Below are 20,468 nucleotides of genomic sequence, written 5' to 3'. Positions count from 1 at the left end.
AATATATCTTAACTCAGAAGTTTCAGAATTTATGACTTAATTCATAAAAGAATACTAAAAACTTGATTTGCAATGTCCAATCCACTGAAATAAATATCAAACTTTTTTTTTTTTTGGTCAAACATGCTTATATTACTACTTAGTTATCAAGGTTTCCTCTCACCACAGAGGGGTTGAGATACAAAGACAAAGCCTCTTTGGCCAGACGATCAGCGATCGTATTAGAGAGCCGAGGAACAAACTTAAAACATATAGAAGAGAAGGAAAGACTCAACACACTGATGTCATGGAGAATTCCTTGCAGAGCGATCACAGAAGAACTTGCTGTGATCATGTTAATCAAGCCCCTTGAATCAGAGAAACAAATGAGGTCTTTGATGTTAAGAGAGATGACTGCTTTAATTGCTTCCTTGAGTGCCAAAGCTTCCGCAACTAGTGCAGAGGCCACAAAAGGGCAAGCAACAGCTCCTTGTGATCGTGTATCACCCGCAGCATTGGTGAAAGACCATCCCATGCCACCTGCAGAAGAGGCACCTTTCCACGCTGCATCAGAGTAACAACAGTATACATCACTTGGGTGTTGGGTTTGAATCGCCTTTGAGGCGCAGTCTTTAGACGAACCAGACCGTGGAGAAGCTTGTGCCATTGAATGTTGCCATTCTTTAGCATGCTTAAGCGCTTTTCCTAATACCTCTGTTTCAGAGAAAGACTTGTTTTCAAACACCAGTTGATTACGAGAACTCCATAAAACCCACATTACCCAAGGATACAATGGTGTAGTCAGTCCTGAAGGCGGTAGATTAACCATTCTTAGGCATTCAGAGAGGATGGTCTCTATCGACTTCGTCGGCACTGGACTCGGAACACACATTGCTGGGATTGCTTCCCATACTCTAACCGCAAAAGGACAGAGGAACATAACATGGGCGATGGTTTCCAATTGTCCACAGCGTTTACAAGCTCCATCCACCCGTAAGCCTCTCTTGAGAAGTGACTCACCCACTGCCATCGCATTACTGGATAATTTCCAGAGAAAGCTCTTCAGTTTCGGTGAGCAGTTGACGTTCCACACACAACGGTGCCAGTTGAAATCACTGGATCTTCCTTCCACATTGAGCTTTGCAGTTGCGTATCCCGACTTGGTCGTGTAATTCCCTGTTTTATCAGCTAGCCAAACAAGAGTATCACACATTCCATAGTCACTAGGGACAATGCTCCGAATCTGAGCTTCATAATGGGGTAAGCAGTCTCTAATTTTCTCAATGTTCCACAGTGTGGAGTCAGGTAGCATTAAATCAGAGACGAGCATGTTGTTTTCTTCCTCGCGTGGTGGGCCTATGGGACACATCTGATGTGTAGTTGATAACCAGTTATCACTCCACACTTTAACTGTATTACCATTTCCAATAGCCCATCCCAAGCCTTTCTTTAGGATTTCCCGCCCAGCCAGTATGCCACGCCATCCATGTGAGGCCGAGTTTGGTGCGTGGCAGTCAAGGAAGCTATCATGTCGGCAGTATCTGGTCAACAGAGTTCTTCCGAGCAGAGAGGTGGGATTTTTGAGCAGTCTCCAAGCATGTTTTGCCAATAATGCATCGTTAAACACTTCTATTTCTCTGAAACCGAGGCCGCCCGCGCCTTTGGGAAGAGTAAGCTTATCCCAAGCTACCCAACACATTTTCTTAACCTCTGGTTTCGCATCCCACCAAAAACGCGTAAGAACAGATTGAATCTGTTTACATAAGGATTTTGGGAGCTTAAAGCAAGACATCGCATAGGTAGGCATCGCTGCTAGGACAGTCTTAAGCAGCACCATCTTGCCTGCAGTGGAGAGATATCTAGCAGTCCATCCATGTGCTTTCTGTCTGATCCTGTCTACAATCTCTGCAAAAATGTCTCTTTTCCTTCTCCCGAAATGTTCCGGTAAACCCAAGTATTTGCCAATCCCTCCTTCATTGGTAATGTTTAGCTCCTGCTTAACTCTCATTTTTGTCACCAAGTTTGTTTTGGAGGAGAAGGTGACAGCAGACTTGGCTCGATTAATACACTGCCCAGAAGCCGCCTCGTATCTGGTAAGGATTGTAGTGAGTGCTCTGCAGCTGGTCGAGCTCGACTTACCGAAAAACATTGTGTCATCCGCAAATAAGAGGTGATTAATCGGTGGGCAGTTGTGGCCAATCTTCACTCCCGGCAGAGTACCACTTATCATTGCCTGCTGGCACAAGCCCGATAAGACTTCCGTGCAGAGAATGAATAGGTACGGAGACAGCGGGTCTCCCTGTCGGAGTCCTCTCGAGGGAAACACCTGTCCCTGCGGTCCTCCATGAACTAGGAAGGAGTATGACACTGAAGAAACACACTCCATAATCCAGTTAACCAGTGTGTCGTGGAAGCCTATCCGCAAACTCTAATTTACTTGAATTTGTGGCTTCCACATTGGTCATATGCTCCACTACTACAAAATTTACTTGTTACTCAATCTTAATTGTTAGCATGAAATTTCCACTGCCAACAAATCTTTTATGTTTGTTTATGCGCACCCCTTCATTTACCTTTCTCCATTTGATATTCTTGATTCTTCCCTTGTTATTATTTTCTTTTCTTGTCTACTTTTGAGCGTAAAATCTTAGTTGTTGTTTTCTCATTTCAGAGCTACATTGCTATGTTTTAATTTATTTGGAATTTGGAACCATACAACTTTAATTAAAAATGTATAAGATTTTTCTTAGTATATAAATATGACCTATTATACACAGTTATCAAATGGCGATGAGAACGTGTAGCATATTGATTTGTACTAGAATCATTAATGTTCTTCCATACCACCTAAAAATGCATGTAACTTTTGTTTAGTAATTGATTTAAAAAAACGGATGAAATATTACACCCAAAAAACGAAAGAAATAGAAAATTAACAACGAATATTTTACCAAAATAAAATAAGCATAATAACCTGTGAAATCATGGTCGCTTGTAACCTGAGTTGAAATCATGTAACAATCAAGACGAGTTAATCATGTAATCTATGTACTCGAAAGTCAGGCCCGTCTCAAAAATAAAATGGCTCTGAACCAAAAAAACTGAGATCTATTTCCTCAAACAAAATATCATTTTTTAAAATTGAGTCCTAGTCCCAACGAGAAAAATTTAAAACTGCAATGAACCCTTTGTAAATGCACCCCCAGTTCATGCATAGAGCTGGACCTGTTTTTATCAGCTTTGAAAATACAACATAAGCTAGCCTAGTAGCTTGTGGCAACTGGTTGCTCCCTCCGCTCTAGCCTTGTCCTCTGGTCTTTTCGTTGCTACACTCTGGTCTATGCCTTTGTCAAAGTTTCCTCTCCTACACTATTGGTTATCGTTGCTCCTTTGGTCCTTTTGTTAATTTAAATTCCTGCATTTCTACTATAGGTGTTTTCATGTATGTTCAGTTTTGTAAGACCCGATCCCGGCTGACTAGGCCGCGGTCGATGCCTCACGTCGCTCAGTCCATACCCGGACCGAACCTCTAAAAATTTTGCCCTTTATTTAAAATATCGCCCATTGGCGAGGGCTAACTCAGATCCTAGCTCAAGACTACCTTAGTCATTCCCTAGCTAGATCCTTTCAACTTATGCACAGCGGAATAGTATCTACTTAACCATTGGTCTAAACCAATCTAACACTTGTCTGGTCAGATCACCTCAGCTACTGGTCAGTAAACACAACTGCCAGCTAGCTCTAAGGTCGATCCTGAACCTAGACCAAGTCATACAATCAGAGGTTCCGTTCCCCTAAGCCATTCTATCTAGATCTATGCAACATTGACAGATCATACCTTTGCCACATTCCCGGAGCTTGTTAGCTCATTGGCCCAGCTACTCTAGCTGAAGGAACTCGTAAACCAGCTGATCGAGCTGTCACACTCGAACTGAGCTAGGACCGAGCTATGGCCAGCTGCCATATACTGCGTCCCGCTCCTTTACACACACAAAACAACTCCCTTAGGTACTTAGTCATTCAGCCAACCATCCTCACAGACATAAGTAACCCTTGAGAAGTCTTCAAATAGCTAAGGACATGCATCTGGCCCTTACCGGCTCATGCACTGTCCCACATCCTTTTTGCCTTATCAACTTATGATACCAAGTCCAGCTCATGGACTAACAATGCCCATCAGATCCTGAGTCAATCAACCAACCACCCCACATGACTCAGAACTGATGAGTCTTCATACTTCCTAATCAGTCATGGAATAATGTCCCACTGAACCTGATTAGTGTTGCTCTTACCACCGGTGCATCCTTTGATCAATCAGATCAGACACCTTGATCCATCATCCAAGGATCAGGTCGTCCATCCTTGCCCATGATCAGATCACACACGGCCTGCCTTACCAACACCAAGGTTGATAACCAGCAATTCCTTATGATCAATATCATAAGTGACAATATGTTCCAGCACACAAACATATGATCAGATATCCTAACACAAGGATCTGACCCCAATATGCCCTCAGGTGCAATTTCGACTGCAAGCAAACCTGCTCCAAAAATCAATTAAAATTCATGACAATTCATGATAAATCATAACTAAGAGAATGGTCCAATCAGATTTCCCAGAACCGGCCTCCATCCCATAGATCTCGGCCAAGATAAGCCAAACCGGCCCAAGGGACCATCTCTAAATCAATCCCTAAAAACTCATTAGGATTCATGATAATTCATGATAAATCTTAACTAAGAGAATGGTCAATGTTACCTTATCAGGGGCGTCCATGCTCTTCCTAGCACGCCTTCATCAAACCCTTTTCACATACTTCCAGCATTGATAAGATCTAACCATGGTTCGTGCCCATCACTCCTTCCATGGAACTTCCATGAAACCAGTTTCTATACTACATCCATCTTCAAGGCTGTTCATGCCTTTGAGAGTGGAGTCAAGCCTTCCCCCTTCTCTCCTAACCAATTGCGTGTGTTTCCAAGACACATAGGAAGCCTTATACATGATCATCCATGATCAATCACCATCCAAAGGTAGTGCATCACTTCCCTCTTTGTTCCCCATGAAACTGCTTTCCACACCAATCTCCCTTTAAGGCTGCATTGGCCCTTGGGAATGGGTTCCGGCCAACTCCCTCCTTTCCTCACCATTTGCGTGTGTTCACAGGCTCCATATAAGGCTTTGGGTGTTGTCAACAATGATCAAAACCGTTCAGAGGGTCGTTCTCAACTTCCCCCTTGATCTGCCCCAAAACTGTCTCTTTATGGCCTTCACACCACCATGAGTCTTGGATTGGGAATCCGACCAACTCTCTGTATTTTTCTCTGGATTCTTTGTGTTTCAGGGTGTATAAGGAAGCCCTGGCGTGCCTGCAAAGGCACGGACTTGCCTTCCTTATATAGGAGAAGGGGTGGTTACTTCTTAACCATTGCATCCCTTCGGTATCATTTCTGGCCATTGATTTAATCAATGGTACAGATTGCACCCTTTCGCCTATGGCAGTTACCACACGCCCTGGAACTGCCAAACCACTCCTGTACATGTCCAAAACTATCCCACACGGACTGCCCATGCCCTTGGCTCAATCCCAAGAGCCCACCAGCTCATCGGCATACACGGGTCACCCACATTGCCCGGCCACTGTCCAGACCCGGCCCAACTGCCCAAGACCCGAACACTCAGTCCAGCTGAGTTGAGCTGATCCCCAGCTGATACAGCTGAGTGAGCTAGACCATCCAGCTCAGGGAGCTGACCTACACTTCAGTGAGCTACACCGAGCTGCACTACACTTCACCTAGCTGGTCGAGCTTGCTTACTGCATCGCCCAGCTGTTATACACTGTGTCCAGCTTGCTTTCTTTATCTTCTTCAATCCATCTAAGTCCTTTGGTCAATTTCCAGACCTACACTTAGTTTTCCCATGATCCATTCTGATCACTCACTTCATCGAGCTTCACCTGGATCTCGTCCAGCTACCAGCTCGCTTGTCCAGCTCCTTTGAGCTTGCATCTACCTTATTTTGGTTAGGTTCCAGCTTCCTGATTCCCTTAACCATGTTTTGGACCATGACACGCTCGTCCTTAGGTCATGTGCCTGACTGGTGCGTTTCCTTGCACCGCAGTCCGTCCGGACGATCCTATCCAGGATCGGGGACATGACAAGTCTCCCCCACTTATGAAGGATTCGTCCTCGAATCCAGTGGTGTTAACCTCTTGTCTCATGACAAAGGTTCCATCCGAACTCCGTTGTACCCGGAACATGGAGCATGCTCGATTGGTTCTTTCTAACCAATTCGTTGCATCTCCCATCTTGTTCCTTCTCACTGACCACGTCTTAGTCATCATATACACAACAAGTCTCCCCCACTTGATAGATATTTAACCCAAAATCTTATCAAGTGGTCCATCAAGTACCCATACAAAGATATGACTTGTGTCACTGACCCAACTCTCCAGGTTGCGTTCCTAGTAGACACCAAGTCCATGTAGAACACTTTAGTTCCATGACTAGATCAAATTCAGTACCTAGGAACATACTGAGTACTCAAGTCTTAGTAGATTCAACCAATCTCCAAGCCACTCGATGCACAAGCCAAGTCCTAGTGAACATGTTCCAATCTTTAGGCTGCTCACTCTACCATGAGTCCTAACAGATTGTTCTGTTCCCTTAAGTCCTTCCTGGACAATAAGGTTTATGATTCCAGCAATTCATCAATCCTGGGTAAAGGGTACTTGTTCTTCCCAGTCACCCTGTTCAAACCCCTATAATCAATGCACAACCTAAAGCTACCATCCTTTTTTCTTAACAAATAGGACTGGTGCTCCCCAAGGTGATACACTAGGGCGTATGAACGCCTTCTCAAGCAACTCCTCAAGTTGCTTCTTCAGCTCTGCCATCTGAGCTGGTGCCATTCTATATGGACTTTTAGATAATGGGGCCGTTTCAGGTTCCAATTCAATGATGAATGGGTCAGCCCTATCAGGGAGAATGCGATGTAGTGCCCCAAACACATCCTGAAATTCCCGAACCAACGGTATACCCTCTGGGTCACAGGCCCCTACAACCTCATCAGTGTAAATGGTAGCCAAAAAGGCCTCACAACCATTTCCAAGCATCCGTTCTACTTGGACTGCTGAAACCACCAAACTACAAGAGGTTGGATTGATTCCTTGGTACTTAATCGGGGTCCAAACTCGTTCTCAAGTTGCACCCTTCCCCGGTGACAATCTAGAGTTGCCCGATACTTTCCCAACCAGTCCATGCCCAAGATCACTTCATGAAGCTTGAGAGGACAACAATCAGATCTATAGGCATCGGCCTATCCAAGATCACCACAGGGATGTCCTTAACCAGACCGAGTGAGTTCATAACTTGCCCTCCGGCCGCACTCACTCGTTCAGGACCATCCCATGTTCCATACTGGAACAAACCTTTTCTAATCATACTTGGACTCACAAAACTATGTGTAGCTCCAGTATCAAATAATGTGTTTCCACACCACCGATCATTAAGTACTTAGATGAGTAGGATCTCGGTTTGATCACACATTTGGAAAATGTCCCATACCATTCTCCAAAGCATCACACATCTGTGAACGTCCCATACCATTCAAAAAAGTGTTTATAGTATACCTCAATCCTCATCATACTAAGATACTTAACATCGTGTTCCCAATTCCTCTTGGAATTGATCCATTCTATTCACTCAATCTTAAGAAATCCTACCTTGACTTACACTGAGTCCAAGCTGATCCATCTGATCACAAGCCCACTCATGTACTAGCCATGTAGCGTCTCCCTTAGACTAACATGAACATTGCATATGCTCACTTGTTTTGAACGGCCACCAAGGGATAACATTTACCTCCAAGAGAGTGCTGCACGTTTCTTTCAACCTAAGCCACTCTCTGGTCCATGTTACTTCTCTTGTCCAGGTCGTCCATACAAAGATCTTGCATTGCGTCCATCATCCAATCCGTCTATTATTCCCAAATAACTAGATAAACTAACCTTTATGTTTTCAGGGTCTTGCCGTGGAAGAGTGTATCTTGACTAAGCCGGCTCATCTTTGAACTTCCCCGTTCACAAGCATGAAACCCAAACTTACCTCAACTCTCACTTGGCTCACCACAACTAAGGTTCCAAGTCATCTCAGTTTTCAGAAATAGTTTCGGTTTGGAACTCAACATCTTTGAGCACTGTCCGTAACAGGATCAAGCATGCTCTGATACCAACATGTAAGACCCGATCCCGGCCGACTAGGCCGCGGTCGATGCCTCACGTCGCTCAGTCCATACCCGGACCGAACCTCTAAAAATTTTGCCCTTTATTTAAAATATCGCCCATTGGCGAGGGCTAACTCAGATCCTAGCTCAAGACTACCTTAGTCATTCCCTAGCTAGATCCTTTCAACTTATGCACAGCGGAATAGTATCTACTTAACCATTGGTCTAAACCAATCTAACACTTGTCTGGTCAGATCATCTCAGCTACTGGTCAGTAAACACAACTGCCAGCTAGCTCCAAGGTCGATCCTGAACCTAGACCAAGTCATACAATCAGAGGTTTCGTTCCCCTAAGCCATTCTATCTAGATCTATGCAACATTGACAGATCATACCTTTGCCACATTCCCGGAACTTGTTAGCTCATTGGCCCAGCTACTCTAGCTGAAGGAACTCGTAAACCAGCTGATCGAGCTGTCACACTCGAACTGAGCTAGGACCGAGCTATGGCCAGCTGCCATATCCTGCGTCCCGCTCCTTTACACACACAAAACAACTCCCTTAGGTACTTAGTCATTCAGCCAACCATCCCCACAGACATAAGTAACCCTTGAGAAGTCTTCAAACAGCTAAGGACATGCATCTGGCCCTTACCGGCTCATGCACTGTCCCACATCCTTTTTGCCTTATCAACTTATGATACCAAGTCCAGCTCATGGACTAACAATGCCCATCAGATCCTGAGTCAATCAACCAACCACCCCACATGACTCAGAACTGATGAGTCTTCATACTTCCTAATCAGTCATGGAACAATGTCCCACTGAACCTGATTAGTGTTGCTCTTACCACCGGTGCATCCTTTGATCAATCAGATCAGACACCTTGATCCATCATCCAAGGATCAGGTCGTCCATCTTTGCCCATGATCAGATCACACACGGCCTGCCTTACCAACACCAAGGTTGATAACCAGAAATTCCTTATGATCAATATCATAAGTGACAATATGTTCCAGCACACAAACATATGATCAGATATCCTAACACAAGGATCTGACCCCAATATGCCCTCAGGTGTAATTTCGACTGCAAGCAAACCTGCTCCAAAAATCAATTAAAATTCATGACAATTCATGATAAATCATAACTAAGAGAATGGTCCAATCAGATTTCCCAGAACCGGCCTCCATCCCATAGATCTCGGCCAAGATAAGCCAAACCGGCCCAAAGGACCATCTCTAAATCAATCCCTAAAAACTCATTAGGATTCATGATAATTCATGATAAATCTTAACTAAGAGAATGGTCAAGTCAGAATTCCAAGAACCGATCTCGATCCCATGGATCTCGACCTAGAACAGCCCCACCGGCCACCTTGACCATCTCGAAATCAATCAGATAAAAATCCCCAAATACCATGATAATTCATGATAATTCACCACTAAGAGGATTCCAAAGTCAGATCGCCATAAATCCATAAGGAAGTAGGAGATCCGGACTTAGCTGCCAAACCAAGGCCATGGAGGGTTCTTCTGAACCGGCCAAGCCATGGTTCAGTGCTACTATGTCTAATCATCAATCTCAATCATAAGAAGAAGAAATAATATGATTAATAATCATAAAACAGAGGTGTAACTACAGGACCAGATCAGCCCATAGTGTACCAGACTATGTCCAATGGTCTGCAGTCCCCACATGTTACCTCATCAGAGGCGTCCATGCTCTTCCTAGCACGCCTTCATCAAACCCTTTTCACATACTTCCAGCATTGATAAGATCTAACCATGGTTCGTGCCCATCACTCCTTCCATGGAACTTCCATGAAACCAGTTTCTATACTACATCCATCTTCAAGGCTGTTCATGCCTTTGAGAGTGGAGTCAAGCCTTCCCCCTTCTCTCCTAACCAATTGCGTGTGTTCCCAAGACACATAGGAAGCCTTATACATGATCATCCATGATCAATCACCATCCAAAGGTCGTACATCACTTCCCTCTTTGTTCCCCATGAAACTGCTTTCCACACCAATCTCCCTTTAAGGCTGCATTGGCCCTTGGGAATGGGTTCCGGCCAACTCCCTCCTTTCCTCACCATTTGCGTGTGTTCACAGGCTCCAGATAAGGCTTTGGGTGTTGTCAACAATGATCAAAACCGTTCAGAGGGTCGTTCTCAACTTCCCCCTTGATCTGCCCCAAAACTGTCTCTTTATGGCCTTCACACCACCATGGGTCTTGGATTGGGAATCCGACCAACTCTCTGTATTTTTCTCTGGATTCTTTGTGTTTCAGGGTGTAGAAGGAAGCCCTGGCGTGCCTGCAAAGGCACGGACTTGCCTTCCTTATATAGGAGAAGGGGTGGTTACTTCTTAACCACTGCATCCCTTCGGTATCATTTCTGGCCATTGATTTAATCAATGGTACAGATTGCACCCTTTCGCCTATGGCAGTTACCACACGCCCTGGAACTGCCAAACCACTCCTGGACATGTCCAAAACTATCCCACACGGACTGCCCATGCTCCTGGCTCAATCCCAAGAGCCCACCAGCCCATCGGCATACACGGGTCACCCACATTGCCCGGCCACTGTCCAGACCCGGCCCAACTGCCCAAGACCCGAACACTCAGTCCAGCTGAGTTGAGCTGATCCCCAGCTGATACAGCTGAGTGAGCTAGACCATCCAGCTCAGGGAGCTGACCTACACTTCAGTGAGCTACACCGAGCTGCACTACACTTCACCTAACTGGTCGAGCTTGCTTACTGCATCGCCCAGCTGTTATACACTGTGTCCAGCTTGCTTTCTTTATCTTCTTCAATCCTTCTAAGTCCTTTGGTCAATTTCCAGACCTAGACTTAGTTTTCCCATGATCCATTCTGATCACTCACTTCATCGAGCTTCACCTGGATCTCGTCCAGCTACCAGCTCGCTTGTCCAGCTCCTTTGAGCTTGCATCTGCCTTATTTTGGTTAGGTTCCAGCTTCCTGATTCCCTTAACCACGTTTTGTACCATGACACGCTCGTCCTTAGGTCATGTGCCTGACTGGTGCGTTTCCTTGCACCGCAGTCCGTCCGGACGATCCTATCCAGGATCGGGGACATGACAAGTTTTTTTTTTGGTCAACTCCTGTATATTCTGTAAAAACTAAAATCTTTGATATAAAATTTAACAGTGAACTAATAAAACAACAGACCTGGTCCTAAAAAAAGCCGGTTGTAAGATGAATGTATATGTTCAAACATATGCTGATTTTTTTCTTTTAAAACCTGAGGCTTTTTTTTTCTATCAGCGGCAAGAGCCTTTTTTATTTTTTTCCTTGTTGTAAACTTTATAATCTACGTTCTATTTTCATTATAAGCAATCAGTTTACGGTATCAAACAAGTTCAAATTCATATTGCAAATGAAAAAGTATGAAAGTAAATTATATTTCACATGTGTTCCATTGATATATATATAAATATTCGTATTAAAAAAGGAATATCTACGAAGCAAGTGAAGGAGCGCATAAATGGGTTTCTCTTTATCAAAAACTTCATAATCGGTTTGTAGAATAGAAAGTAAAAAGGTTCATGACCTATTGAAAACTAATGTGTGGAGGTAACTAAAGTCAAATTATGTTGAAGTCGTGCGCTGACGCATTATTTTTTCTTCTTCTTCCTCATGCGTTGGACAAATGATTCACCTCTCTCCGTTCCAACAAAGTCCTAGTGACTTTTTCTTTGTTTACCTCTTCCACTAGTAATATTAGTATTTTAAAAATTGTTGAATTGTCAATAGGTGTTTTGATTTGGAAACATATAACTTTCTTAACGATCGTTCCAGGTTATTTAATTCAAAATAAGAAAACACTGGGACAGCGCTCTGCTCGAGAATATGGAAGAATGCAACGGACTTACTCGAAGGCTCAAGTGAGGAAAAAGTGGTGACTCAGAATTCATGTATCTGTAAATCTTTCATATCTAGAATTCATGATTTTTTTCTATAAGCTTCACTTAATTTTAGTATTTGTAATTTGATTCATAGTTTACGGATATTTGATTTTCTGATTTGTGTTGATTTGGAAAAATACGGATATCCAATATTTACGGATATTTATGAATATTTCATCCACTTTGTTCAATACAATTAAATCTAAAAGTACTATACAAGTCTGTCTTCGAAAATATCTTTTAAATAATCTAAAAAGGTAAAAATTTAGTGAAAATATATGTTCTATAAATTTTAAAATTATTTCTTTTTATAAAACATAAAATTTTAGAAAATTGTTATTTATAAATATTTTGTATTTCTTTCTTACTTTAATACTTTTGTGAGTAATTGTATAAATGGAATTATTAAAAGTATATGTTAAAATAATAATTATATAAAATATACACTTTCAACTCTCTACTTAACTGTAGATATATTTCCATTTTTATAAAAGTGGAGTTCAACATGCTTTCCCATCAACGGTGTTAGCCCACATGAATAGACGCTCATTTGGGTTTGAATTTGATATCATTTGTAACTATTAGACCGCAGCCACCATTGGCATGTGGACCCTACCACCCGTCTGACCAATATGTTAATTTGGGAGGTTTAAAAGATTTGTTTACTAACTTTAGATTCACCATTTGATAAATTTTGTGCTTTGTCCTCACTCACACAATAATGAAAATCAATTCATGATAGCTCAAGCACGCTTAACCCTGAATTTTCTTCAGAAAATGATCGAAAAAGATAAGTGTGCTTTGACGGCATATGTAACCAAATAAATTCCCTTAAACTCCACATATATCACCATATACCAAAATAGAGATTTTATATATAATCGCCAGTTACATAGCGCAACGTCTTCAATGCACACTATGATCATCACCCCAATGGTCTGAGGCCACATGACTATACTGTCATTTGGTTTTGGCTCTGATACGGCTTGTAAAACGTTGACGGCTGGTAAGCTAATTTTAGAAGGTTTGCAAGAAATGTTTATTCATCATGCAACTACCACAATGTGATAATTCTCTATGCTTTACTCTCACTTACACACTATTGGAAACAATTTCTCCTTAGATAACTAATCCTTCAAGTATTTCAACTCAGTCACATTTAATAATGAAATCCTCTCTGAACATATAACTTGAAAAGCATATACATTTTGATAGCATATTCAACTAAAGAAATTCTTTTAAAACTTTTGATATAGACTTTTTAACATCAAACAACTATTCTATTACTCAAACTAAAGGTGGTTTGGAAAGTAAGACAGGAATAGAACAACCAACATAAAAATTTCATGATGGAAAGATTTTGCAGTTTCTAGCTAAAGAATGAGAGATTGCATTTTGGCCTCGAACAATGTAGCAAAGCTTCATATTATGGCCTCGAATAATGTAGGAAAGCTTGAATGAGTGAAATCGTCTTTGGAGCACTGTTAACTCCTTTAGATTTGTTGAGAATTTTGGCCATGCATGAAGGTTTAGAAATCATGGTGATCAAATCTTTGCAGTCTGATCCAAATTTCTAACAGGTAGAATGCGGTAACATACTCTCCATTTCCCAAATAAGTGCTTATAGCTCTGAATGCAATAAGGACTTTCGTATTCTTAGGTTCCTTGCTCCCATTATTTGGATATGTTCAGAAGTGTCTTTCCAAATCTATCTCCACCTACTAAATTGGGATATTGAAGTCCAAAAGTCATCTACCAAACATATGTTATGTAAGCATACAACTTGTGAACCAATACTATTTGATGATTTTGTCGTTGAGGAGATGTTGTCTTTGTTGAGAACCAATCTTGACATTTTCCTTTCGCATGTCTGATTAGTTACAGTGGATCTCTGTCAATTTCTCTGAATAGTTTATCGGTTCGAACTATCAATACCAAATTATCCACGGATGATCTTGATCTAATTTTGAGTCTTCAATAATGTTTTTCCGTCAGAAGAGGTAATCCATATTAGTATAGACATTCAAAACTGGAAAAATGTTCAGACTGGAATATATGGCTGCTAAAGCTCATGCTTGTAACTTTATTGGTTTCCTATATCTAAAAAAAATGATTATCGCATTTCATATGATAATATGTCATATGATAATATGTCATATTTCTTGTTACAACTACATATAATGTTACTGGTTACCATAAAAGATGTCGCATCTTCTAAAGAGACTTAATTTTCCAAACCTTGAAGCTTTTCTGCATACGTGTCTTTAAAGTCTTTCTAGATGGTTTAAGGCTTTTTAGCCCATCATATTTGTCATAAGGTCTGGTCCATACAATTAATAGTCCAAAACCAGAAACTTATGCGAAGCACCCTCTTTACAATATACTTCTTATTGTACACTACGTACGAATATGTAGCATACCTTATAGTATTTTATAGAGAAATTTCACCCCGTGCAAGGCACGGGTCACTACCTAGTACATTATTATAAACCTGAAACTGAGATGTAATTTATCTCAAGTTTACAATGAACGATATTACCATATTAAACTACATAAATGATTTTACATTTATCACTGGAAATATTTGTTTACTTGTTCCCATGTTGTTTACATTTTCTGGAAATGAAACCCTAAATATATTAATTAAATCACAGCTAAAGCTTCCACATGTGATATATATCAATAAATAAGGAGGAAAATTTATATCTTACGATTTATAGTCCTTTTCCACATTTGTTGTGTTCCGATCGCTTTATTGATGTTCCTTTTATTATTAGTTAATCGTTTTGGTGATTCTAATCTTATTGATGTAAAATTTTCTGAAAGCAATTGATTGTTGACTAGGTTATAGCCGTTTATCACCATCTCCAATTTATTCAATTTTACCATTCCATGCTGGTGCTTTTTTTTCGTTAAAATGTTTTTTTGTTATATGCACTATAAATCTATGAAGACCACTTTCAGTTATGTGACTTTTCATATTAAATTCAACACTTTATGGAACATGTTTATCGCCTTATTACGAAACAACAATACACTACGTATAGACCTACGCAAGTAATATTTATAGAAAACTAGGGGGTGTCCGCGCTACGCGCAGGATTGTTGACAATTATTTTTCTTGCAAAATGTTTTTATTTTATTTTTATGTGTGCCATTTTGCCATTTTAATGCCATTTTTATTAAAGGTGGTATAGTACACTATCAATAAATATTACAATTAGGAATTCACTTAATTGGTCGTTTTGTAAAGTTGATATTATTAGATTTAACTCATATTTAAATAATATTATTTTTTAAAATAAGTCAAATGTAAATATAATACAAACTGAAGAATGAATGGTTAATAATATAATATATCAATATAGTTTTTTAGTATTTGTTTCGTCCAAAACCTAGCAATTATTGGTTACAATATCACAATACCTATGTTTTCTATTTTATGTCAATAAGTTTACTCAGTAAATTCACTCTAGAATAAAATAAATATATAATTTGTAAATAAATAATAGAAAATTGTAAAAATAGTAAAACAATCAAAAAATTATGTTATCATTAATTGTGAATAAATTAAATATTTAAAATATATTTTAATTATTTTATTTATTTCTTTATTCATCTTGAATTTTAGTGAACAATAAAATATATTGGAAAATTTTATGTTTACCACTTTCATGGTACCACTTTTCATCTTTACCACCACTAAAGGGACATTTTCAAAAATACCTTCTTCATAAGTTGCAAAAAGCTCTTATACCCTTGTTATCTATATATATATAATAAATCATTATTTAAATAAATAAAAAAATAATGTAAATTTTTTTTATGTTTTCAAATTATACTTTTTCAAACTCAAACTTTTTTATAAATGTTTTTGAATTTGTTTCGATTTTTTTTTCAAATTTGTTTTTGAAAATTATGTTTGAAACTATTTTTAAAAAAAATTATATATTTTTTAAGTATTTATTTATATATTTATTAGAATCCTAAATTTTACATTCCAAAAACCCTACCCTACCCCTCAACTCTAAACCCTAAGTATAGATTAGTTAATCCTAAGGGTATAAGTATCTTTTGCCCTTCATTAAGAGTGAGTGTAAAAATGATTTGTGTAAACATGAAAAGTAGTATTATGAATGTGGTATTTGTGGCAATTTACCAAAATCGATTATCAAACTTCATATAATAATAGTTAGTGCGAAGGATTAGATAGTCCACAATTATTTTATTTTATTTTATTGTTATTAAGAGTATGACTTTTTGGATAATGTAATTTTGTGGTTGTTTTTATTTGTTAAGAGTATTATTTAGTGTTTTTAGTGTGTTATGTAGTAGTAGGTGATAGGTTAATATAATTTATGTTTTTTTTTGAGTAATGTGTTGTTGTGTGTATAGTACTTGTTAGTAGTGAATTGAACATATAACATAAAAGCATTTAAATTTCAATAACTTTGCATTTAGGCATTTGTCGATTTTAAGGTTAATGATTTCAACGTCAAAATTATATTTTATTTTTCATATTTTTGAACATTATAACTTTTAAGATGTTTTTTTTCCTCTCCCAATATTTTGACCTTGAATTGTCACCATCTCTGTTTTTCGTTTACCTTTCTTGTGTGCGGTGCTTCTCACCATCACCGGCAAGAGACTCACCTCCTGCTCTTGTTCTTCCTTGCCTTCTTTGTCGGTGAGATTATACAGAATTTGTCGTAAATCGACTTTATGAGTTCCCATGTGTGGTTGTTTCTCACAACGTTGTAGGCTTTTCCAATCAATATTGGTTGCTCCTCTTCTTCTTTAGATTTCAGCTGATGTTAGGAACTTCATCTCCTTGGGCCGGGTCAGATTTTAGTCGTTTTTAATGTTGTCTTCCTCGTCGTTGGCTTACCGTCAATAGTCCTTGTTCGTCTTGGTTTCCAAGATCTAGTTTTTGGGGATCTGACTTCTATGCTCTCTTTCATAGCTCGAGGACACCTACACAGTTTGGTGATTTTGTTTTGTCTCCCTTTCCCTCTCTGTTTTCTCATCTTGTTGCAGTTTTCATCGCTGCTCGCATCTCTTGTAGCTCTCTTTTTCACCATGCTTACCACTCCAGGTTTGGATAATGTTTTCGTTTGTGTGTATGCTATGTGGGCTTTGAAGGTTATTTCTGGTCTCAAGCTTATTCTCTGATTTCGCGGTGCTTGGTTTCTATTATCCCTCCCTCAGGTTGTTTCAATTCTTCTCATGTTTCCTCTGGTATAGGTGTCCGGAGTTAGTCTCTTGGATCTTTGGTCCCTTCTATCTAGAGCTTTGTGTTTCTTCACTTGCATGGGCACCTTGTCTATTCTTGTTTAGTTTGTAAGGTGTTTCTTACCTTTTTGCTAGTGGTTGTGCTTCCAGTACTTTAGGCATGTATCTTCATGCTTCTCGGTGACTTTGGCCTTTCGATTATTATTCTTTCTTTGGTCCGCTTTTTTTGTTCTTTGCGTTTGTGCTTGATCGCGCTTATTTTGTTCGGGAGATTGATTTATTTCAGATTTTATCTTTCAATTTTTTTTACTTATTCTAGCCAAGACACTTTATGGTACAATGAGGTAAGTTACTCTTCGTTCTTGATCTCCTTTCAGCTCTAGACCTCTATTGAATTAATGTTACTATGACATTTGTTTTTCCAGTGATAATGAAGGTTTTAGGTTTAAATTTTGTGTTGTGCTCTAGTTTCTTATTTACTTTAATAGTGATATCTTGCATATTTGCATTGTTTTATCCATTCATCCATGAGCATTTTCATCATATAGATTAGGATTCAGACATGTTTAGGTTGCATTTTGCATACATGAGTCTCTATTAGGTACTGGAGTACCACATAAGGTTATTTGGAGCTCAAAAGAGGTGAAAAGAGTGATCTTTGGACGAGCACAGCCGGAGCGACCTCTCGGAGCGACGGCATGAGGTCGCTGTGCACCACATCCCGGAGCGACTCATCCAGAGCGACTGCACAAGGTCGCTCGCGTTTTCACGTCTGGAGACACACATTTACACCTCGGAGCGACCTTCCAGAGCGACGTGCTGAAGTCGCTCCCGAAGCTCAGAGCGACCATACCAGAGCGACAGGGAGAAGTCGCTCGCGTTTTCATCACCCGGAGACGCGAGAACGAGCCCGGAGCGACCTCTCGCAGCGACACAGCGAGGTCGCTCCCGAAGCCTGGAGCGACTTGTCGGAGCGACGGGCTGAGGTCGCTCCGTGTTTTTGTTTCTGCTCGAACTTGTGATTTCTCAAGGGCATTTTGGTCATTTCATTATGCACGTTTTTATTTTCTAAACCTATGTTTTATTACTCTGTAAGCCACCAGGAGGCGGAGGATCTTTGTTCTTAGAAAAACCACCAAAAACCTTTGGAAAGGGATCTTTTTGAATGAATTGATCAGTTTATTATTGAGAATTCTGTGTTCTTATCTATTTCCTGTGTTTCTCTACATGATTAATCTGAAATCCAATATGGGTTTAAGAGGAATCATGGAGATTAGTGAGTAATCACCTTTGGAATTCATGGGTTAGGGAGATTAAGGGTGATTAGGTTAGAGCTAGGATGTTTTAGTGTAGATCACTCATATTTCCTTGCTAGTAGAGTAATCATAATGCATCTTCTGAGTTGGCCACTCAGTTTTTGATCCTTAGGCATTTCTCACCCGAAAGGTGTTCGATGAAATGCCCGAGACAACTCTCCTAGGCTTTTAGTATACTTTGCCAAAGACATTTGTTGTTAAAGATGCTAAGATAGCTAATAGACTTGTTAGTAATGATTGCTTTCATATTATTCAACCAAAGACATTTGATGTTTGAGATATGTTAGCAAATGAGCATTCATCTAGACATAGAGCTTGCTTAGAATTGTGTCTAGGCTTAAGGTTGATAGTTTGATTGATCATTTGCCATCCTTAGTTCGATACTTGATCACCCAAGGTCTAATCCCTATACCCATGAGTTCTCTTTCCCTTTAGTCAAGAAAGTATCATTCTGTTATTGCTTTCTAGTTTTAGTCATAGTTTAAAACACTTCTAAATCATTGGTTGCACTTAGATTAAGTGAGTACTTGCATTCTCAGTGCTTTGATATCCCTCAGAACTGGTTCGACAATCTTCTATACTACAACATTTGTCTTAGGAGCCTTGAAAACTCCTAACATCAAATTGGCGCCGTTGCCAAATTCTGAGTAGATTTGAACATTGAGATTGAGTCACTTGCTTGAGACTAAGTCATTTTTATTTTCTTTTGTTACTGATTCTCTTTCTTCACCTCCCTTTAATCTACAGGTGTATGAACTTGAGGAGCAGGGGTCCATCAAACCTAGTTCCAATAGCTGCAGACATCAGAGCTTTAGAGAGAGAGTGTGCTAGAAATAGAAGAGAAGAAGAGCAACAGGCTCACTTGCAGAGATTGAGTACTGATATGGGAGACATACCTCAAAACCAACAGCGAGCAGCTCGACCCATTGGCACTTACGACCGTCCCAACATTCATGGTCATAGATTGGGAATCCGAGCACCCGCCGTGGCAGCCAACAACTTTGAGATCAAATCAGGACTCCTCAACGTGATCGAGAACAACAAGTATCATGGCTTGGCTCTAGAGGATCCATTTGATCACTTGGACAGGTTCGACAGCTACTGTGGGTTGTCAAAAACTAATGGTGTGTCCGAAGATGCCTTAAAGCTCAAGCTATTTTCCTTTCTCTTTGGGGGATAAGGCACGTCAGTGGGAGAAGTCTCTACCCAGCGACTCCATCACCACTTGGGATGACTGCAAGAAAGCATTCTTGGAGAAGTTCTTCTCTACTTCAAGAACTGCTAAGCTGAGAAACGAGATTTCCAGCTTTCAACAGAAGAACTTGGAAGGTTTCAGTGAAGCCTGGGAAAGATTCAAGAGCTACCAAGCTCAATGCCCACACCATGGCTTCTCTAAGGAGAGCTTGCTGAGCACATTCTACCGTGGTGCTCTCCCTAAGTACAGAGCCAGACTGGATACAGCTAGTAATGGGTTCTTCTTGGGGAGAACTGAGGAGGATGCAGAGGAGCTGGTTGACAACATGGTTAAGAGTGATGCAGTCTACAGTGGAGACCACGACAGAAGCAGTAGAACTGAGGATAAGCAAACGAGGAAGGAGTTGAAAGCTCTACAGGATAAGATAGACATCCTCCTTGCTGATAAAGCTACCCAAGAGCAGCTGCACTTTGTTGGCAACCCAAGCCAAGAGACACCAGCTGTTGTCCATGAAGTTGAGGGTTTGGAAGGTCAGGAAGAGCTGTGTTTCATCAACAACAATGGTAGCTGGTACAAGAAAGAACCCAACTT

At 40.3% G+C, this 20,468-nt stretch overlaps 1 protein-coding gene and 1 non-coding gene across 2 annotated transcripts; both read right to left on the bottom strand.

Annotated features, from left to right (window-relative positions):
- Positions 1–139: 139 nt before the first annotated feature.
- On the bottom strand, positions 140–2,365 carry LOC125575930. The gene has a single exon (XM_048735313.1). It carries the CDS (start codon positions 2,363–2,365, stop codon positions 140–142), a length of 2,226 nt encoding a protein of 741 aa, XP_048591270.1.
- Positions 2,366–19,965: 17,600 nt separating this feature from the next.
- Positions 19,966–20,072, bottom strand: LOC125579474. Its single transcript, XR_007317540.1, has one exon. It is a non-coding gene; the product is annotated as a small nucleolar RNA R71 (small nucleolar RNA).
- Between the last annotated feature and the right edge of the window lie 396 nt (positions 20,073–20,468).

Source organism: Brassica napus, chromosome A1 (genome assembly GCF_020379485.1).
Source record: "Brassica napus cultivar Da-Ae chromosome A1, Da-Ae, whole genome shotgun sequence".
NCBI classification, from domain to species: Eukaryota; Viridiplantae; Streptophyta; class Magnoliopsida; order Brassicales; family Brassicaceae; genus Brassica; species Brassica napus.
This window is presented reverse-complemented; position numbering and strand designations above follow the sequence as displayed.

Excerpts from the sequence above, each read along its gene's own strand:
- LOC125575930 (XM_048735313.1), bottom strand. The coding sequence starts at position 2,365 with ATGGAGTGTGTTTCTTCAGTGTCATACTCCTTCCTAGTTCATGGAGGA.